This window comes from Telmatherina bonti (assembly GCF_933228915.1).
Source record: "Telmatherina bonti genome assembly, chromosome: 11".
Classification (NCBI taxonomy): domain Eukaryota; kingdom Metazoa; phylum Chordata; class Actinopteri; order Atheriniformes; family Telmatherinidae; genus Telmatherina; species Telmatherina bonti.
The window spans coordinates 21,709,832-21,729,936 of NC_136629.1; the positions used below are offsets into that span (position 1 = coordinate 21,709,832).

A 20,105-nucleotide genomic window follows, 5' to 3' on the forward strand; every position below is an offset into this window, starting at 1 on the left:
TAAAATTTTTTTTTTTTTTCCACAATGTGATTTTATTTACCCCTATTTCAAATGACAGAAAAGACTAAAAGCATGTTAACAAATAACTACGTTGAAAATAGAGGTTTATACATGTCTCTAGAATAAGCTAGTGGTTTTTTTTTTTGTTTTTTTTTACATTTTGAATTGTTAAATCACCACAGAGACTCTTTTTTTTTAAATATAGATACTCTGCCTCATCATCACAGTCGGTTTCCTTCCTCATGTGGATTTATGGTTCTACAGAGTCAAAGTCCCGCCCCACATCCGGACTAGCTTCCAGCAAGCAGGGTGTCTAAGCATACATCTCACCTTATCAGCAAGCACTGCTAACATTTCAGTAGCCTATGTGAAAAACCAAAATATCATTGATATTCTGTATGAGAGACAATCTGCTGACATGTGGAAATGTTGCTGTAGTGTTTTTCTTCGCTTTACGTTTAAGATCAAAATGGAAGTTGGGCTTGCCTACCAGAGACAATGGCAGCCGGCAGCAGTTTTAAAAGTAGTAAAAAGGGAACTACAGCCCTGAGCCACGTAGAGCAGGAAATGGCTGCTGCATAGTTCTCTGTGAGCTGAAACATCTTGCTGCTGCAAGCGCACTGGGAGTTTGGCCCAAAGCCAATCTGTTACTGAGACACTCTGAATAGTAAAACTTTGAAAACTGTGACATCTGCTGGTATGTTGCAGAAACCAAACTGGTTTATGAAGTTTCTAAAAGTTACATCTTAGTTTTTGCATCTTAATATCAAATAACCCTTTAAATAGATTATTGATATTTTATTTTGACCTAGAAGGTGATGTTGATTTAGAACAGTAGTGTTAATTTCTCGCTTCCTTTTCATTTCTTCTAAACACTTGCATAAAAAGTTTTAAAAACAAAATTTTAATTGCCTATAATTAACCAGATAAGTTTCCCATGAAACAAGAGAGGCTAATTTGCCTAATTTGAAAAAGAATTTAAAAGGGATGACAACAATATGATGTTCTTACTGAATATGAGCAATAGACGTCCACTCGAGTGACATTATACCCTTCCAGTACTAAAACTTGTCATCCAACTTTTCACCAAATCAGATATTAGTTTGGTAAGATTTAATATGTAGAAAACAGTTTGACGTATAGGTGGAGAGGGCGCTTAATTCCTCATTTAAAACCAAGTTCACAACACAACATGTGAACTGATAAGACCAAACACTGGAAGTAGACTGTGTCATTCCTGAGGTGGCATGTCTATGCATGTGTAAGTAAAACAGGTGAGAATCAGACTATTTTCCTTACAATGTTCAGGAAATCTGGTAGGAGTTTTGTATTTTTTGGCTATGTGGACAGCAGTGGAAAACTTTAATAGCAGCAATAAAGCAAAGATCATAGACAGTAACTTCATGAAAATTGCCGATGTGGTTGACACTCTACTGATGGTGTTCACATAGAACACAAGAGTTTATTCTCAACAACAAAAAAACTATAAAAATAACTTTTTTTTTATTAAAAACTCCAACTAACCTACCCATATCATTAACTGTAGCAGTGTCTAACTTTGTCAGTCCAGATATTTATGCCACTGTTAATCTCAGCAGATATGAGGCCATTTGTATTGACCACTTTTGTAATGGCGGTGTAGCAAACTGGCACAATACACAAAACGGCAGCTAGATTTGTAAATAAAAAAATGTCTGCCGGTGTGATGCACATGAAATATATGGTGCTTTATTTTTGGTGTATATAGCCAGGCATGAAACTGTTCACCTCCAAACTATTTCACTTCCTGCATCATCCCTCTGCGCTCTGTGCAAAGACAGGCACAAGAATTGTCTCACAGGGTATGCCAAATAAAACTCCAAGGAAATCCATAGGAGTTGTTGCATCTCACCGCACCCAGGGAGGGAATAGAAAAAGGAAATACATTGGCAGAGACATGTAGAAAGGTCTTTATTTGTGCCAAACCCCACCAAACTCTAAGCAGATCATTATTGTCCTTACTCTCTCTTTCCCCCTCACCTGATATTAACAAAGCAGATAAAGGAGCAGGTTAATGTCTGGTTTAGACTTTCCTCCCAAGATCTTTTGTCGCCCATAATTGCCTCACCTGAGTTAGACCCAGCCCCTTCTGTCCTACCACACCCACTGCATGTTCTGAGGTAGGAAAAAAATGTTAAATTCCTCCCTTTACTGACAATCAATTACGCAAAGATGCAATTGGTGGTTCTTCATTAAAAAAATGACTAAACATTCATTTTTGCACTAAAATGTACCAAATGTAAACACAGTACCATATGTTGACCAATCACTATGGAGTCTGATGAACCCCTCTCTGCAAGTGTTATTTAGCTTTTGGTGTGGGCAGTGTGATGGCACCTCTCCTGCTTGGAAGAGCAAGGCTTGTCATTGCAGATGGATATCAAAATGAGATTCTGCAACCAGTTGCTAATTCAGTTCTTCACAGTGTGAGAGCAAATGGATAGAAAGGCAAGTCTATTTGTATAGCACATTCCATGTACAAGACAATTCAAAGTTGGGTCAAAGCTGATAATAATATTTGGCAGAAAAAAAAATCAGACAATTGATAGGCCAAATAAGTTCAGCCAGTGGTGGTCCTTTTCTAATTTTTTGACTACAATGTAAAGAATTTTGTGATAAAGTAGAGTTAAATTAATCTGTTGCATTTTGTAGTATTTACCAAAATGTTACATATGATTTACAAAGGGTAGTGACACGCACACAAAATCAAACAAACTTATCTCAGACAAGGCCGGCAAACTAGATTCTTAATGCCAAATCACCTTCTCCACTGAAACTCAGTCTCACCATAAAATGAAAATGCCTGCATTGAGCTACATGGCAAAACACAGTAAGGTGAAACTTGTTAGTTCATCAGTGTCTGCATTTGTGTCTCTCTCATGCTTCATAAGCATGAAGCCATGGACCTAAATAAAGAGTATGTCTGCATGCTGGACAATTATTGTGTTGTACTTCTGTCTCGCTTATAATTCAGAGCATGTCCCTAAGATGTGGCAGAAATACTGCCATGATATTTTCAATGGTGTCAAAAGTAATTAATTTATTGTTGGCAATATTAGTGAGAGTGAAGCTGTGCTTGTGTCTCCACAAGAACCCTATAAAATAACGATGAAGGTGGACAACAATATGGCATTTAGTGTGGACAAGAAAACTACTGAGCACTTAAAATAGCAGGACATTCTATCTGCATGCAGTCCAAAATTGTCTCTCTCTCATAAGTGTAGTTGATTACAGTTGTCCAGCCAACTCCCAACTTGTACAAAATAAATTCTGTGCATGAGTATAGATCATGGCAGCCCCACCCCCAAGCAAATTTATGCAAATGATCCTAATAATCATGTATAACAATAAAACATGCTTTCATTCTGATGATTCTTCAACAAACATCTGGGTTCAAAAGTCTTCTACAGCATGGACAAATTCAGCCACTGTGGATAAAAACATTAAAACAGGTTATCCTGTGGACTACAATTCATTTGTCTTTTGTTTTATCAGCACAGTCAGAACCTTACCTCCATGAAATTCAACTTTATTTCACCAGACTCGTCCTTGTCCATGATCTTGAACATATCTGTTGGGGTTTCATGTAGAAATCAAAATGCTGTAATAATTTAAAGTCATGAATAATTTAAAGTGTAATAATTTAAAGTTTAGTCATAATAACTAAAATGCGGCCAAACAGAGAAAAACTCACTGAAGAGAAACTCCAGTCGAACCAAGCAGCAGACAAAGTTGTCAAAGTCGATGGTTAGACTTGGCTCACTGTAGCGGGCTACGATGATCTGATGCAAGGAGTTGTTGAGAGAGAAACCTGCAGAATTTAAAATCGGGGGTGTCTGAAAGTCTGAAAACTGGCTGTTGCTCCAAAAAAAAGTTCTGTTCATTTACTTACGTCTCACACTCTCTCAGCCTTCTAACTTATTATGATTATTCTAAAAGTTCTGAAATATTTTTCTTACCCGCATCTTCAACAGCCATTCGCATTTCGAGGGAACTCATGCAACCACTTTGGTCTGTATCTCTCTCTTTGTAAAGATCCTGGAGGGCCAACAAAGAGAACACGTCATTGCTGCTAATGTCGTGTTGACACAACACAAATATCGATTCATGTCGTGTCAACAGAAGCAATTCATGAACTCACCAAGAACTTCTCAATCTTTGTCCACAGGATTTTAAATTCCACCAATCCCAGCTTGCCACTTCCATCTTTCTTTTAAAAAAATATTAACGAAAAACTGTATCATGTATTAAAAAAAAACATAAGAACATGAGATGGCAGCTTTAAACTAAAAACTTTTTAAGAAGTTTGCTCTCTTTTTTTTTTTTTTAGATAAAATGTTTTTTTTTTTTTGATGAAATCACTAAATTAAAAAAAAAGAAAAAAAAAAAAAAGCCCACCAACATACAAACCATTTATAATAGCAAAACTAGGCCAAAGTAAAGCATCAAGTGAGACTGAATGAAGAGCCATTTGGGAGCCAAAAAACTTAACATTTGATGAGAGTTGGACTTCATATTTTTATCAGTCAAATGGTTAAAGATTAAAAATACATGCTTAAAGTAAGAATTAATGTATAAGGATTTGGTCTTTATGTTTAAACAATATAAGACACTTACAGAAATCAACATGGCTAAAGCTTTTAGTTTAATTCTGTTCATAGGTTGCGATTTTCATCATGTCAGGGGGGATGATGCTCAGCAGAAATAAACAGTCTGATGGAATTAGCACTATTATCATTACATAGAGTATGAGATTACTATGTTTTCTACATGTAGACAAACATGTCTGTTAGTGAGACTGGGCTGATTTAGGCTGATTTTGTGTCATTTATGCTTATAAATTACATTGATATGAGTTAATTGAATAGATTACTTGGCCATTTACATGCAAAAGCTGTCAATTTAACTTTATATTCAACATATGTTCATATACTGTGAGATACTTTTGAAATCCACCTTTATATTCACACACAGTATTTTTATCTGCATGCTTTCATTCTGTATCAAATAGAAAAAAAGTTTGGTTTGCTACATTGAAACTGTAATATAATTTCCCTGAAGGTGTTTGAGGAGATTAAAAAATGGTTTAAATGGATGCCTAGACATGAATGGCTGTGTGACTGTCTCCTGAGGAGAAGGAAGGATACATCCAGCAGGTTGACCATGTTGTGACAAGTGGGCAGACTGAAGCCGTTGGTTTTGATGTCACGTCCTGAAAAATTTAGAACATGTTGTGAACTTGCTGCCTTGGTTGTACACCAAAATTAAAATAACCTGAATGGGAATAAAAAAAAAATCTCACTCTTTGACACCACTTTGTTGAGGATTCTCTGCAGTTCAAACGCAGAAATCTCCACATCCTTAAAAGCATTTTGAAATAAACTTGTTAGTCTCTGAAGCACATGAAAACCATGAAATAATAAATACATTTTTAACAAACTTACATGTCCAGCGAGCTGTCCAAACAGCCTTTTAAATCTTTCACTGATATCCTCTTCATCTATGTTAATCTAAAAAAGGCAAGAAATTTCTATTTTTGCCAAAATATTAAAGGAATATTACAACATTTTATCTGTCAATGGACAGGATTTACTTGCTCAACATGGCAGTCTACAGGATCATCAATCTCTCTGAAAGTAACAAGAAATCACAGTCATGATTCTTTTTAATCCTATAATGCAATCCTGAATATGTCGTCCACATTGAACTGCATATTTTCCAAAGACGTACTGGAAATCTGCTGATTTCTCAGAGAACACTCGGACATAAAAGTCTCCATTCTTGTTTGGCTCAAAGGTGGAGGGAACAATGAGATACTCTCCAGGGGGGAGACAAAAGCGGTTGCACACTTCCCGTAGGCTGATGAAGGTCTGAGTGCGGGCTGCTGAACGGTTGTACTTGAAGAAGTTTTTCTTCAGGTGCACATGCCTTTTGCCAGAGAACTGCAAAATGAGACAAATATAGAGTTTAGTCACAGCTAAATACCCCTTCCTTCTAACTTTCATCTTTTATTATACTGTAAAAATGTGACCGTTGATTTCTATACTCATTCATTGAGCCTTCTGACATACCTCCTCTGGCAGCTGGAAAAAGATCAACAAGTAAAATGTAAATCAAATCAAATAAGAATGCAATATGTTCAATCTGTAATCATATTATCATTCACAAGCAGCGTCACACCTCAAAAATCGCAAAGCCAATGCTCTCCAAGTCCTCCCCCATTTTCCTCATACGGCGCTTGTTCTTCTGCATCAAGCCCACAATGACAGTGCAACCCACCTCACCATCATCAGGGTCATCGTCCACATCATCTAGCTTTATAACAAACTGAGGATTCATCCAGAAGGTATCTAGGAAAGGAAGCAAGATTTACAAAGAGACTCAGTATCAGTATCACAGACTTGCATGTATGTTAGTTTATGATTCATTTCAGATTCAAATCTTTTGATGAGACTGGTCATACCTTTATAATTTTGACAGCCTCCAGCTGACACACCCTTTCTCCATGTTTCCTCAAACTCTGTCTCTGCCCATTTCTTGTATTGATCTCCTGAGAGAGCATCTGGGGTTAGGTTGCAGATCTCAAGGTTGGAAAACTCCCGTAAGAAGTCAGAAAACGACATCCTGAAATGAAAGAAGTGTGAGGAAGTGAAGAATAATGTCATTCCTACTCTGTTTTTTTAAAAGTTACTGATGCAGCTTCACTGTAGGAAGTTTAACATGATTGTACCTTCTGGGTTTAGTGGAGTCTAAAAGAAAAAGACAACTGCTAAGAAATTTAAATTCTGGAGTAAATAGTTCAGTTGAGGGACATTTTTTCACCTAATAGACTACAACATCGCTGAAATATAGGATTGATCATGGCTCATAGGCTGTGAGACTTCACACTTCCCCCAAAACCAACACCTATAAATCAGCTCCTGATGGCATGAAGGGTGTTCACTCTCCTTTAGGACAGTAATATTTTCCAGGTCTCTTCTGTCCCCAAACCTTAGTTTCTACTGACCGCAGTGACTTGACTTTATATAACATTAAACAGGTTTTTAAACTCTGTGAAATGTGTTATTTATATCATCGCACACGTCAGCTAATACTAATGGCTTGATGTTGATGGAACTTGCAAAGTTAAATAACTAAAAGATGAGAAAGCAATTGACAATATTTCTTTATGGAACCACTTTGCCATCTAGTGGTTATGTTTATTTGTAAGATAAGTCTACAAGATTCAGTTATAGACTTAAATCTGTGTAAGTATTTTCTTTATTTTAGTAAGGTAGAAAATAATATTTGCTTCATATATCCTTCGATAAATGATGTGCTGTTGCTCAGGAGGAAGAGAGGTCATTCACCAACCAGTAACTTTTGTTGGTACCATCTAATGTCATAAATGCCTAAAGAAAATGGAGATATAAAACAGTTTTGAATGTTTTAATTAAATATAAACATAAGACCTGAAGTTGAAGTTGTGCATCTGATGTAGATGAAGCGATAAAGTGTGACCAATCTGATTGGCTGAAATTTTAGACAAGCTGGGAAATTCAAAGCTCACAGAGCTCAATTTAAAAAAAAAAAAAAAAAAAAAGTAAAATTAATTCTTGTTTTTATTGTTTTTGTTTTATTATTTCATAACTTTTTTTTTCTCGTTATTGTTTCTTATCAAATCAACTGACAGATGCTGCCCTCCACATATCAGTGCACATTCACTGGCCAACAGGTTTATCATGATTTAACACTCATTTTTTATAGTTAGAATGAAATGACAGCTTACAAGCCCCACATTTTTACTGGTCCGTGTAACCTGCACCATACATTTTTATTATAATTGTGAGCATTTCTTTTCTACTTTTTGCTGCACTATCTTGGGGCATCAGCCCTGAATCTCCATCTGTGGGCACGGTGGAGGAGAGTAAATATAGCCGGCTATTTACATAAGCAGAGAAAGGCCTTAAGCTAGCTGGATGGTCATCCACCCTCCAAGTGATTGAAAAACCAGATAGAAGAATCAAGGTGAGACCACCTTGGCTCCACTATCATTGGATACCACAGCAGTCCAGCCACAGTAATTACAGACTTATAGTCTTTTTTAAAAGCAATGATACATACATTTCTGATCTTAAAACTATGGCTTCGTTTTGATGACACACTGACATTCATTATGCTCCTTCCTGGAGCCATCATCACTTTGCAGCATCCAAAGGCTGAAAATCTACTCTTAACTTCTGTTTCCACCCTGAGGCATCCGCTGCATTTTGCTTTATGCCACCATGTCACACACTAGCAACTGGATATCAACACAAAGGCTGTTTAGATCAGACAAAGACAAAACTAAATTCAACTTTAGATTAATTTGTGCTGGCTGGAGAAAGCTCAGAGATGAAAAGGTGTAAAACAGATGCCAAATAAGCCTTCGTTATGAGGAGCCAAAGTGCAAAACTCTGCAGAAGTGTTTTTTTAAGAAAAAGGGGTGTCTCTGTCTTCTATTAGCTACCAGCAAAATATTGAGTTTAACTACAATAGATATATTCCCTATCTATCAGGAGATTTACCAGAACTCCCCATCCTCGATGTGGTTGGTCAGCCTCTCCCGGTCATCATCACTCAGATATCTCCACTCAGAAGAGCTATAAAAAAACCCAGTAATTATTAGTCCACAGTTGACCATCAATACTTATTCAATCCCAGAGAATGAAATGCATCCGTCCACGCCTACACGACAACCACAGAAACAAGCCTTAAACCGAAGTCTGTGTAGCAGCTGTTTCACAACAGGATTTACCAGTTTTTCCACAGGGTGTGTATGTCTGTGTGTTGCATTCATGAAATAAACCACACCAAGGCAATATTTTGTCTAACCAAAACAGGAAAACAACACGCCATAAGTGTTCCTCGGAATAGCTTTTGATTGAAAATGACCATCAATGAGAAGCTATAAATTCAGTTTAACACAAGATTTGTGGAAAAAAAGAAATCTATTGCTTTATGTCTTAACAACAAGAGTTTATGCTGGGGTTGTATAATGGTGTAGTAGATCATAGCTGCCCTGTAGTAAGAAGTTTCATAATGAGAGTTCAATTGGGCCTTTTTTTTTTCTTTTTTTTTTGACAACTTACTTATCACTCCAGTCTCCATTCCACTCCACCTGACCCCAGGGGTTTCTGATCCTGATGAGCTGCACCATGTCTCCTTTGTACTCCACCTGACACAAAGCAAGATGCAGTAAAATGAGATGTGTATAATTTAATTGAATGTGCAGTGTCATGATTTGGGTTTTTCTGTGCTTTGTTTTTGGGCTTCCTGTTTTATTTTGTAGTTTTTCCTGTCTTGGTTCTTGGTTAGCTTCTTAGATTTCCTGTTCATTGATTTGGTTCACCTGGGTTCATTTAGTTAATTTGTTTCACCTGTTTCTCGTTCGGTTTTTCCTGTGTATTTATACCACTCATGTTCACTCATTGTTTGCTGGATCATTTTGTACCTCAGTTAGTCTGTTCTTAGTTTCTTGAACCAGCATCCCTGTTCCCTCGTCTCCGCATTTGGGTCCACACCACATCTTCATTGCTTTCGTGACAGTGCAGAATGTTTTTGATGTCTCTTCTGCAGCCTGACCTGATCTGCTGCTGTCACAGAGTAAGCATGACCCTATACCAGCTTGCGATATGTAATCGCCTCTGAATCAGCTGCACTGCTGATCTGTTGAAGAAGACAATTTTGTCTCATCCCATACCACAAAGATAACAACAATATGATGTGACATTGAAACAAGAAGTTCAAACAAACGTTAATGGAGCATCCTAGAAGGGACCCTCTGTCCAAGGCCTTTTTAATGATTTTGAAGAGATGGGGATCTGGTTTGCTGAGTTCATGCCTCTCAGCAATGCCTCCAGTGAAGTCTACAAAACCCTCAGTGGTGAAACCCCCAGAAAGAGCCTCGTAGCATCCATTCAGCCTTAAGGGAAAACGTAATGACATGACTGAAAAGAAACTGAAATGTGCAGGTTTCCATACTTAGCATAGGCCTTCTCCAGCAAGGAACTCCAAAACTCTGAGCGTTCAGCAGAGTGAACAAACAGCAGTTTATTGTCTCTGGTGGGCAAACGATCATCAACCACCACATCCACCCAGTCACCATACTGCCAGAACTAAAAGTCAAAGTGAGTTCAATCAACCTGTTTGTGAGGATTTTTCTCTGAACAAGCTAAAGAATAAATGAATGGTCGAGGAGTTAAATGGTGTTTTACCTGAAAGTGAAATATTCCTGCATACTCTTCCCCAAAGCTTTGGTTTTGGGGCACGACACGGGCCAGAACTTGTTTACTGAGAGTCAGGGAGGCGATGGCTGCAAGGAGCCAGCAGTCACCTGAACAGAAACTCATGTCACAATCAAGGGATTTTGCGTAAAATCTCTAACACCTCTGTTTCAGTTTGATTTTTTTTTTTAAGCGTTTCCAAAACATAGCAATTAAGTTGCTTGGTTTTAAAAAAAAAAAAAAAAAAAAAAAAAAAAAAAGCCTCTGGGATGCAAAGTGTCATCTTCTATGTTACTGCATACCTCCCACAAATGAAAACATTCTTTCACGGGGGTGTATGCAGGAAAGTCCAAGGATTTATTAAGAGATGTTTGTATGTGAAGACAACTGATATCAGTACACTGGGTTTTATTGTGGATTATGAGGTTTAGGTGTGAAGTAATGGTTTAAAAACACAAGACAGTTTCCAGAGATGAAATCAAACAAGGTGCCAGTGAAACCTACCTATCAGTGTATCACTCATGTGGCAGACTACGATAATCATACAAAATCATTTAAATAGCAGAGGATGGAAAATAAGTCCTCAGTAAAAAGCTGTAAGGGATTAGATATGCCAATGAAATACATTTGAATGTGATTAATGGAAAGGTAAAAAAAAAAAAAAAAAAGATAACTACTGGTAAAAACATTTTTTTAAAGCACGTATCATTCTGTGTGTTGCGGGACTGGATCTCACCAAGTGCTCCTTGACAAATATCAGTCCTGGTTGCATTTTCAATTATGAATTGTGGATTAGAATTAATTTCCTGTGGAGACAAAAAGACAGCAAAAAGATCATTCAAAAGGTTAAAGCAAGTCCATTTTAAAGTCTTTTTACATTAGCATGTCTTTTTCTTCAACTGTAGTTTTATTAGTGTTTCAGAATTGCTGAATGTTATTTATGACCATAAATTGTTGCATTTACTTTTGCAATAGTCTGTGATTTTCCTTTATGTAACTGGAAGCAATTTATTGCTGACAAAACCCAAAACTTCAGGTGTTTGGTATGTGGATGAGCAGGATCAGCAGTTTGTACTAGCATTTTATGATGACCCAACATGCATCCCACTAAGATACTAAAAATATAACCAAAGTACAAGAAATTATGTTTCTATTAATCCTCTCTGAAAGAAATATGAATCTGCATTAAAAAGTCCTTTCCTTTTCAGTTTTAAAACCAAGATAACCATTATAGTTTTACATTTCAGTTTTTTAACTGCAGCAGCTTTACAAGCTTCTGACACTGTTTTTCATAATTAAAGTACCTACCGAAGGTCTTCTCCATGTGATGCCCCTGACTTTGTAAGAATTTGGTCCAAGTTCATTGAAGCCTAAGGATGAAGGTACAGCCTCAAAGCAGTCATCCTCAAACAGCTGACCTCTCTCCAGACAACTTCTCCTCAGTGCCTCATAGTCTTGGTTCAAGTATCTCACGGCATGAGAGTTGGATCCAATCCCTTGTGACTTCTTTCTGTCGTGCTGAAGTTTGGCTGCAATGCCTGACATCTTAGTGGATTGTTAGGTATGCTATGTGCCTACAGTTGTCTGTCAGTGTGAGAGTGTGCTTGGTTAGGCTCTATGTTTTATGCGCAGATCATTTGTTTCCACACCCCTAACTGTTCAAACGAGGAAGACACTCTATACTCACGTCTCATTCAGCTCAGATCCACCATCTGTGTCAGTGAAATAGTAATCCCTCAAAACAACCATTAACAGCATCACAAGATAGCAAAGGAGCGCAGACATGGATGTTTTTAGGATTTTATTTGTGAGATATGCTTATTATTTCACAAAAACAAATGGTTTTTTTTTTTTATTAATATGTTTATTTTTAAGTTTTCTTGCATTTGACAGAAGCACCAAACAACCAAAGAACAAGACAAACGGTTTATCCCAGTGCACAAAAAGTTTAAAAGATGTTATTTGAAATAAAATAATGCTTGAGAGTGAAAGAAGGCGTACCCATAACTTATTTTCAGACATTTATAAGAAAGTGTATTTAGGTAATCTTTTTCTGTCTTTTTTTCTGTTAGTGTTTATAGCCATTCATGCAGAATGATTAAACTTTCTCTGCTTCTTTCTGCTCTTTTACTGTGTTGTCTTCAGAGCTAGATCGCAAGGCACATCCACTGTAAGAAAAAACATTACATAAGAATTTGCCTAAATAAAAAATACAGTGCAGCTTTTGTTTTCTTTCAAACCTGTTGCATGTCCAGCTCAATTTTCCCAGCGTCGCCTTTTTCTAGAGCCTTGAACATTTCTGATGAAGAGACAGGTTAAAGATTACTATCAATGCAAATTATGTGTATATGTCGAAGACAGACTAATATGGGATGTCTTGATGTGATATTGTTTTTGCGAGCACTTACTGAAGAGCATCTCCAGTTTAATCAGACAGCTCACAAAGCTGTCAAAGTCTATGGCGTACTCAGCATCAGCATAACGACTGACTATGGCCTGAAGCAAAGCACTGTTGACTTGGAAACCTGTGGAAGGAAAACCATCAACCTTTAGTTTCCTGTTAGCTTGTCTGATTCAGTTAAAAAAAAATGATCCTCCAGAGGATTAGTTTTTATATAATACCAGATATTAACAGGCTGATATGTCTCTTTTTGTCTTGTTCTTTCATGCTTTGTTACTTGTCAAGTAACCATGCATGGCTTTAAAGTATTGTGCAGGACTCACCAAACTGGCTTTTCCAGTTTGTCAGATAGTGTCTTTACATGTCTCACACACACGCATACATACATATGCTGTGCACAGTTGTGCCAACAGGATGTTGTTTGTTTTTGCCTGTTGAGGCAAACACCCAAGCAAAGAAGCAGCAACTAAGTTTCTGCATGTACATTTAACTCTTTGCCTCATACTGATCCATACAGATGTTTATCAGAAGTTGTAAGTTACTGAAAAATGGCCCATTTTTCTTTCTAAAACAACTATTGTATTAATATCCAGGCATTAAATGTGAACATATGTTCTATCGCAGTGTTGTAGCTAATCCTGTGACCATGTTTATTACCTGCTTTAGTGGCAGCACCTCTCATCTCATGGGAGCTCATGGTGCCAGAGTTGTCTGTGTCATGGCTCCTGAAGATCTCCTACACATGGCCAGTACAGTCACTGGTTGCATTAACGAATACAGCAGCAAAACATGCATGGCCAACAATATCAATCCCATCTTACCAGGTACTTCTGGATTTTGGTCCAAAGCAAGTGGAACTCCATCAGTCCCAACTTGGCACTTTCATCTTTCTGAGGAATGTTAAGGTTTACTAACAACGTATATTAGGATGTTTGCACAGAGTTGAAAACTGTATCAATGTTTTCATCTTTAAAAGAGGATACATCTAGTAGACTGACTATAAGGCGACCTGTATTGAGACTGAATCCATCTGTCTTGATGTCAGAACCTGAAAGAAATTATTAACACCTGCTTGGACAAGTAGCAAAGTACATTTAAAAAAATAAATACTTTATCTGCAATATTTATTAATAAATCTTCATGCACTTACGGTGAGAAACAATATTGTTCAAAATTCTGACCAGTTCAAAGGCTGATATCTCCATGTCCTGTTTAGAAAGACTGAATTATTAACTAAATTTTAGACCTTGGTTGTAGGTTACTCTCTTATGTAAGTCACTTTGGATAAAAGCATCTGCCAAATGACAATAGAATAGAATAGTTTAAGTATGTTTGTTCATCAACCTACATCACCAGCGATCTGCTTGAAGATGCGTTTGAAATGAGGATCCACATCACTTTCAGAAACCTCCTCCTATTCATTAGAAGAAGTTAGTGAGAATTCTTTATTTCAAACATAAAATAAAGTAAAACAAAAAAAGAGCTGACAATTAAAGTGTTTTTTTGCTGTGTCATTCTTTTATTTTTTTGGCTTGCTCTTGTGGACATTATCGTCAAGCAAAGATACTAACATTTTAAAAGGACACTAACTAATGATAATATGTAGTGTAAACCTTTCAGGAAACTTTCTTACCTCCTCTATTTGAACATCAATGTCTTTCTGTAGTGGACTAAAAAATAAATAAAGAGAAAAGCTCATCTTGAGTTTACGGTGCATTAAAATACATATTCAACAATGTGTGTTAATGGTACGAAGTATAAGGAGTGACTAATTGGCAACATTTGCTAAAGATCTAAAGACTGCTTGTTTATGTATCACAGATACCTGGCATTGGCTTTTTTCTCTGAGAAGACTCTGAGGATGAAACTGCCGTTCTTGTGAGGATGGAAGGTTGAAGGGATGATGGCATATTCTCCAGGTGGAAGTCTAAAACGGTCACACACCTCACGTGTGTTGATGAAAGTGCTGCTCATGGCAACAGCTCTCTGACGCAGTAAGATCTCAGGGCCAAGGTGAACGTTGCTGCAGCCTTTGTACTGACAAGAGAAGGAAGTTAAATGATTTTGTTAATACAGAAATTCGTAACATGAGTTATTTTTGTCTTTTTGTGATCTCATTTTGCTTTTAGAATTTCACTTTGGAGTGATGGAAATACTTAGAAATACACAGACCTCATCTGGGACCTATGAAAAAGGAAAAACATAATTATATTTTATTTGATATAATATATAATATTTAATTTTTTCCCAATAAAAACATCTGTGCTTTTATGAAAGATCAGATCACTCTGTTACACCTTATAAATGGCAAAGCCAATGGTCTCAAGGTTGCGGTTAAGTCTCCTCTGCTGTCTTCCATCTTTTTGCATCAGCCCTACCAGAAAGGTGCACCCATCCTCTTCATCTAAAGGATCATCATCCACGTCCTCCAGGCGCACCACAAACTGAGGGTTGGAAGAGAACGTGGCTGGAACAAACAGAGAAGTGAAATTCTTTTGGCGAGAGAGCAAAACCTGTAGCTCAGACATGCAGAACTTGTGGTTTCTGTCTTACCTGCATGATTGCGGCAGCCGCCGGCTGTGGATCCAACCCTCCACATCCCTTCAAACTGGTAATTGTTCCAGTTGCCTACTTCGTCACTTGCGAGTGTATCTGGAGTTAAGTTACAAATCTCCAGCTTGGAGAAATGCCTCGTGAAATCGGAATAGGACATCCTGAGAAGAGGAGCACATTTCTTCTAAAGGACATGTTTTTTTCCAGGCAGCTGATCCTCAACAAGATTAAGATGATTTAGATGCTGATCATGATGAATCAGTGTTATGTCAGAAAAAAGAAAAAGCTGTTGACGAACCAGAACTCTCCATCTTCAGCCACATTGTTCAGCTTTGATTTCTCATCTTTGCCAATGTAGTTCCATTCACTGGACCTATTTTTGGAAAGTCCGAGCATTAAAAATCAGTATCAGATGGATTATAGACGCAGATTATAAATATGTACCCGTCACTCCATGGCCCCGTCCATTCCACCTCACCCCATGGGTTTCTGATGCGCACCAGCTGAACTTGCCTGCCTCGGAAATTTACCTAAAAGTGGAAGGACAAGTTTGATAGCACAGTATAGTTTGCATGTATAATATACAGAAATAATACAGATTAGAGAAATAACAAACCTCTTCTGCACCAGTAACAGAGTATGCATGTCCTTTTACAAGCTTTAGGGATGTGACTGCTTCTGTCTCATAGGCGCTGGTAATCTGAAAATAAACATTTATATCAGTTTGCTACACCAATATCAGTTTTCATACAAGTACAACAATAAGACTTACATCAATAGAGCAGCCCAGCAGTGACCCCAGGCCCAGAGCCTTCTGAATGATTCGGAAGAGATGTGCTGTAGCCTTGTTTAAGGTATAGATTTCTGCAATTCCTCCTGTGAAATCTTCAAAACCCTCAATGGTGTTTCCTCCTGACAAAGCCTCATAGGAACCATTTACCCTAGTAGACACAGGGATGGGAATCCATTCACCAACCATGCCTTTACACTGACATGTTGATGAAAATTTAATGTGAACAAAAAAACAACATCAACAAAAAAAGAAAAGCTGAAATCCATACTTAGCATATGCCTTCTCCAGCAAGGCGCTCCAAAACTCTGAACCCTCTTTTGAGTGGACAAACAGCAGCTTTCCGTCTCTGGTGGGTAAACGGTCATCAATGACCACATCCACCCACTCACCATACTGCCAGAACTGCCAGGAAACACCAGAACCACATTATTCAGATTATGAGCTCATTAGCTTATTTATTTTGTTCATCTTGGACTGTAGATGCAGCTTTCTGGAGATGCTATTATGTATAAAATTCACTATCGCCTAGATTTTTATTTGGTGATGGAGCAACAGCAACTTGAGTAAGATTGCTTGAGAGCAAAATAAATGTAATTGGATAATTGTTTGGTACATAGATCATTTTACTAGAGCTTAATTTTACATTGAAATAACTACTCTGTGGGATATGGTAGGGATAAAGCCCACAGGAGGATCAATAGTAATGTTAAAATTAACCTGGAAGTGAAATATTCCAGCATAATCATCAGTGAAACTCTGATCAGGTGGCACCACGCGAGACAGGATCCTCTGGTCGAGAGTAAGAGAGGCTATGGCAGCCAAAAGCCAGCAGTCACCTGATGAGTGAAGAGAGATAACTGTATGACTGCATGTTCCAAGTGCAAACACCGGTTCATCAAAGTGCAACAATACTGTAAACAGCATTTATCAAATATTTCCCTCATTCAAACTTTATTTCAGATTACCTAGAGCTCCTTGGCAAATGTCTGTCCTTGTGGCTCCATCCTCAATGAACTTTGGGTTGGAACACAGCTCCTAAGAAGATGCAAATCTTTCAAATCTAAAGGTTTTTACTGTGTAGCTGGGGTGTGTCAGGCATATATCAGAGCAAAATTATGTTTGAAAAATGGAGTTTCATTCTATTTTTATGACTTTTGTTTCTTTTCAGTAGCGTCTTACCGTTGGCCTCTTCCAAACAATGCCCCTGGTCTTTGATGAGTATGGTCCCAGCTCATTGTAACCCAGGGATTTGCTCTCTGCTGGAAAGCAGTCGTCCTCAAAAAGGCATCCCCTCTTCAGATACTGCTGCTTTAGAGTCTCATATTCCTGCTGCTGAAACTTCAGTGCCTTATCATTGGTCCCAATGCCTTCCTCCCTCTTCAGCTGTTGAGCAAATCGACCTGCTGTGGAAGTCATTCTTACGTTTCTGTATGTAGACTCCTGGTGCTTCCCTCTTTAATGGCTGAGTTTAGTTGACTTGGGAGATGATCTTGCCCCACGTTAACACAAACAAGATTCTCCCTTGTCTCAGTCACATTTATAGTAGCCTCTGGGGATGGGAAATAAGGGCCAGATCACAGACAGGGAGGAGACTCCAATGGGCAGGTGAGATCCACAGAGTAGACAGCAGTAACCCTACGCAAATCCACACCAGGAAGGCTGTGACCACAACTGAATACAAACAGAGACACGCCCAAAGGTAACTACAATAGAAGCCCCACCACCTTCATTTTGAAATGATGCGTATGTGAAGAGGAGGGTAACCTTTTTGTTGTTGATGATGATTTTTGATCCCACTTTTAAATAATTGATTAATTTCTAACTGAATACATATTTTAGAAAATGAAGTAAATTAAAAAGAACAGAACATTTTTTTCCATTTTCTACAGCAGAGTAGTAGGAAAGAAATACATGTAATAAAAACACCTGAGTGTTGTGAAAGAGTATCTTAAACTTATATAATGAAGCAACAGTTTAAAGCGATAAATTAAAGACGTTGCAACAAATGGCCTGGGGCATCAACGCACCCGCCCAGTCAACAAGTGTAGTGTTACATCCTTATCCTCTGCTTACATCCTCCATGCTGAATACAGCGAAGCCAAGCCTTAAACAAATAGCCTTCAAACTCCAACTGAGCAGAAGATTACACTGATCTATTCATAAGATGTCTGCGTAACAGCATGATTAATGTGTGTGCCAGAGGTAAACACATGCAATACTTAACAAAAACAAATGTTAAATATTAATCAGTATTGAAACAAAGTTGATTCGTGTTGTGGTTGTGTTTGGCTCAAGCGAGAGAGCAGCTGCCTCATCAATAAAGACTGTAGCTCTGCCCAGCTTTTTTGTGCCGGCCTGGGGCCCTGTGCTGCATATCACCCCCACAGTCATCTTAATCAAGTAGATTCTGCAATGAAATTCAGACTTTAACCAAGACCCAACTCAAAGGGCTGCCGTCTGTCTGAGACAAAAGCTCTAGAAACCTATTGGTAGACATAAGCTGTTCTCTAATGAAGCTAATTTATTCCTTTCTTAGATGTATAGTTAGACATCCTCTCAGGTGTCTGAGCTGGAGTAGGAGTGTGCAACAAACCACCAAATGATATATGTTCAGTCTTGTTAGTAAATGCAACATGAAAAATGAGCACTAGTTAAAAAAAACATGGAGTATCCGGATCAGGATAGTTTTCGTTTGTGGAAAAAGACACTACCTCTACATGTTCATCTTTCTATGATCAGTGAGGCTGGCAGTGGCTCAGAAGGTAGAGGTGGATAGTTTGAATCCTGCTCCTAATCAATCTGTCTCTGTTTAGCAGGGTAAGACACTTCCCCCTCCGTGCCTCCAGTGTCAGCGTTGCATTTATATAAATGTTTCTGTGGTGGTCAGAGAGGCTGCATTGGCTGCCATGTTTCTGTCAGGATATTTGCAGCTACATGTACAGCATACCATCACTACGTGTGAATGAAAATTTGAGGCCTTTTGTTGGCCTTGAAAAGTGTCATATAAATTAATCTCTTGTTAAAGCAGATAAATGAATTTTTATCTTCTTTGGGTCTGTGTGATTTTTACTATATAAAAAGACCCCACTGCAAAGGAAGTTCCCATTCTTGACCAATCCACTTTCTCATCAGAGCAGTCTGGGTTTTTTAGGAATTCAACTTAAGTATGTCCAAATAAGTGCTTCATGAAAAGGGTGATGAGGTGTATCATTAATTGATTTTAAAATAAAGAATTACTAATATTAAATACAATTGTTATCTTTCTTTAAACAGTCAGTGATTTACCATTATAAAAGTATCATGGAGCATTTTGATTAAACTCTACTGATAAAAATAAGATATACCTGTCTTCTTATAATAGTCACCTCCCCGTGATGATTATTGTGTTTGGATTTAAAGACTAAATGACTTTAAATGATGAATTATCTACTGTTTTTTTCTTACCAAATAGCAGCTGATATCATTGATTGTCAGTATAAATAAAAGCTGATGTTGGCATGAATACAAACTTGATATACAACGTTATCTTAGACATATCGGTAACTATCTATTACATTAGTACATGAAGAAATACTCTTCATTAAATTAAGTTTTAATTTCAGTATCAAGTACAAAGTTAAAAGATTTTTTGCTTGACATGAAACACTGCCTGGTGGTAATGTTGTCTTTTAGCCACAAGGGGGCAGTTCAACAAGCTGACCACTAAATCAACTAAAAGTCAAAGAGCTCTTTGCAAGCTTCCTGTTACAAATGACTTCACTCTTCATTTAATGTTGAATTAATGTAAAATATTTTTCAAGGTTAAAAATATAGTCATACTTTTTAACAATTTTCTCATGGTGTGACACAAGGAGGTATGGCATAATTAATTACATTTGGCAAAATTAACATATAAAAGTGTAAAGGTAAACAGGTATTTGATCCCTGTTCAATCAGCTGTCTTATTTTGTGCCTCAGTCTGTTTAAAGCTGGATCCAGATTTAACAGAATATCTAAACTAAGCTGATATTTTTCAAGCCAAATACATTCTGAGTCTCATTCTCTCATCTCCACTATTTCAATAAGCTAATTCATT

At 37.6% G+C, this 20,105-nt stretch overlaps 1 protein-coding gene across 1 annotated transcript; it reads right to left on the reverse strand.

The window, feature by feature from the left end:
* Positions 1 to 3,443: 3,443 nt before the first annotated feature.
* Positions 3,444 to 17,446, reverse strand: LOC306762316 (uncharacterized protein; the record flags this gene model as incomplete). Its single annotated transcript, XM_079248759.1, is given in 41 exon segments — positions 3,444 to 3,467; positions 3,552 to 3,610; positions 3,734 to 3,850; positions 3,999 to 4,077; positions 4,181 to 4,249; positions 5,187 to 5,251; positions 5,342 to 5,399; positions 5,484 to 5,549; positions 5,633 to 5,669; positions 5,770 to 5,981; positions 6,111 to 6,122; positions 6,220 to 6,389; positions 6,503 to 6,663; positions 8,586 to 8,660; positions 9,150 to 9,235; positions 9,643 to 9,675; positions 9,679 to 9,982; positions 10,042 to 10,175; positions 10,275 to 10,393; positions 11,020 to 11,089; positions 11,592 to 11,828; positions 12,524 to 12,582; positions 12,692 to 12,808; positions 13,342 to 13,420; positions 13,506 to 13,574; positions 13,668 to 13,732; positions 13,835 to 13,892; positions 14,033 to 14,098; positions 14,318 to 14,354; positions 14,510 to 14,721; positions 14,857 to 14,868; positions 14,982 to 15,151; positions 15,238 to 15,398; positions 15,536 to 15,610; positions 15,682 to 15,767; positions 15,854 to 15,937; positions 16,010 to 16,178; positions 16,299 to 16,432; positions 16,748 to 16,866; positions 16,996 to 17,065; positions 17,210 to 17,446. Coding segments are annotated over 41 exon segments (4,266 nt in total).
* Positions 17,447 to 20,105: the final 2,659 nt, after the last annotated feature.